This window comes from Typopeltis vanoorti, chromosome 21, assembly GCF_054136105.1.
Source record: "Typopeltis vanoorti isolate ZY-2024b chromosome 21, IOZ_Tvanoo_1.0, whole genome shotgun sequence".
Taxonomy (NCBI): domain Eukaryota; kingdom Metazoa; phylum Arthropoda; class Arachnida; order Uropygi; family Thelyphonidae; genus Typopeltis; species Typopeltis vanoorti.
Genome location: NC_143569.1, coordinates 73,520,176 through 73,522,261, shown reverse-complemented (window position 1 = coordinate 73,522,261; position 2,086 = coordinate 73,520,176). Strand labels below are relative to the sequence as shown.

The window sequence follows — 2,086 nt, the reverse complement described above, 5'->3', positions numbered from 1 at the left end:
ATTCTAAAAATATATTAATGATATATAATTCAGAAGTATGAATAATCAAAGCTAATCATTGAAAATAAAAAAGAAATAATAATAAATTAATAATATCTTTTTGTAACCTAAAAGTTAATTCAACTTTATGAATACTATTTTTCTCATGGAAGCCTTTATTCATCTACGGCGAACTTGACTGTTAGCAACTGGTTAGCAGCCATTTTCCACAACTAGTCATTAAAATATAAGCTGAGTATAATCCTATCGACTTAGGACGAGAGTTTGCAGATATCTAATCATATATTTTTCTCTTAACTATTTTCCATCCCTTCCAACACAAATGTATGATTGGGTGAGATATCCATACTCGGAATCTTCTGCTCATCCTGAGAACTTGACTTTAAGAGAAGAGGAAGAACTTTGTGGGCTGCAATCTGATCGTACATTCAAGATGACATTTACTGACCTATCCTTGGACAAGTTCTGGATTTCTGTTAAAGAAGAGTATCCTACTATTCATAGGAAAGCAATAAATATATTGCTGCAGTTTTCAACGTCTTACAAGTGTAAGCAAGCTTTTTCTTGTTTGACAAGTATTAAGAGCAAAGACAGAAATCGTCTCCTTTCTGTTCAACATGAAATCTGTGTTTGTTTATCTAAAATCCGACCCCGAATTAAGTGTTTGTGTACTAAAATACAAGCACAGGTTTCTCATTAGAAAATTAAACTTTATTATTCATATTTGTTTCAAAAATAATTCTTTGGCACATATTTTTGTTCATATGACATTTTATATTGATTTATCTTATTTTGAAAATTACAAATAAACGATAAAGTTATTATAGCACTTATTTGTTTTCCTCGTGATCTTTAAATTCATAAATAATAAAGAAAGATACTAACAATGATATATAATAATTATTATGTAGGGTTCCCTACAACATGGATATTATTTCAAGGGTTCCGCAAGTGCAAAAAGGTTGAGAAACGCTGATGTATAACATCATACATCTCCTAGGAAATGTTTTACATTATGGAAAATACTAAGGATAGTGATCAGAGCTTACCCCACCTTTACTACGAGTTGTCATGAAAGCTTTGCTTACGCTTGGATCCACCGAAACTTTTAGTTTCTATCTATATTCGGCATGAAACTCTTGTAGTTTCTCTATTCGGCTTTAAAATAATGTTGGATTCAATATCCATTTAATTTGAATAAAAATTATAACATGTAAAGTATTGAGCAAGTAAGATACTGTTATAACAGAATAATAAATAAAATTTATTATTATCAACATTGTAATAGAAATTGGTACTAAAAACGAGATAAAATCCGTTTATCAATTTTTTCCTGAAGGATACTTAAAAAAGCGGGACTTTTGGAATTAACTCGGGACATTTTTATAAAAAACGGGACGAATGGGAACTCTACCCTAGACCAAACCAAATTCATACTGTGCTGTTATGTCTAATGATTATGCTGATACAACCCTAGGATACACAATATTCATACAATGACCTGAATGACAAACTACTGAGGATGAAACTATAATTTGCCTGAGAAGAAAATGATAAACTGCGACAGAACTCAAAATTTTGACAAGATAGGTTACAATGTCCAGGAATGTTTCATTGATTGTCTCACACAAGATCACACATTTTGTGATTTGTATTGATATCGATATTAGAGCAAGGTTGGAATGTTAGATGACATTAAGCTTAAGCAAATCAGATTACTTACCTCTTACAGGCAAATGTTAAATGTAAGCAATTTCAGAATTGGAATTAATATAATTTAGCATTCTTATGAGTGTCACACCTACAAAAGGTTGATCATCTATTAGTATTCAGGGAGGAGAGTTTCAGATAGGCTATGAACCATACGTTGAATTTTTTTTTTCATGCTAGAGGCCTTCCAAGTAAAAAAAAAAAAAAAGGTTGCAATATAAAGGTTGCAGTATAAAATAAATCCTCTAAACAGCTTTTATTCCCAAAATGCATTAGAGAATTTATTTCTTTTTTGACATTACATTGGATAATGAAAATCTGTCACTCAAGAATCGCATAAACATCCATATGTAATGCAGCTTTTTTTTTTTTTGAA

General features: G+C 30.5%; 1 protein-coding gene across 1 annotated transcript; it reads left to right on the top strand.

The window, feature by feature from the left end:
• Positions 1–322: 322 nt before the first annotated feature.
• On the top strand, positions 323–700 carry LOC150094970 (zinc finger BED domain-containing protein 5-like). Its single transcript, XM_090411160.1, has one exon. The coding sequence runs from the start codon at positions 323–325 to the stop codon at positions 698–700; it is 378 nt and encodes a 125-aa protein (XP_090267286.1).
• Positions 701–2,086: the final 1,386 nt, after the last annotated feature.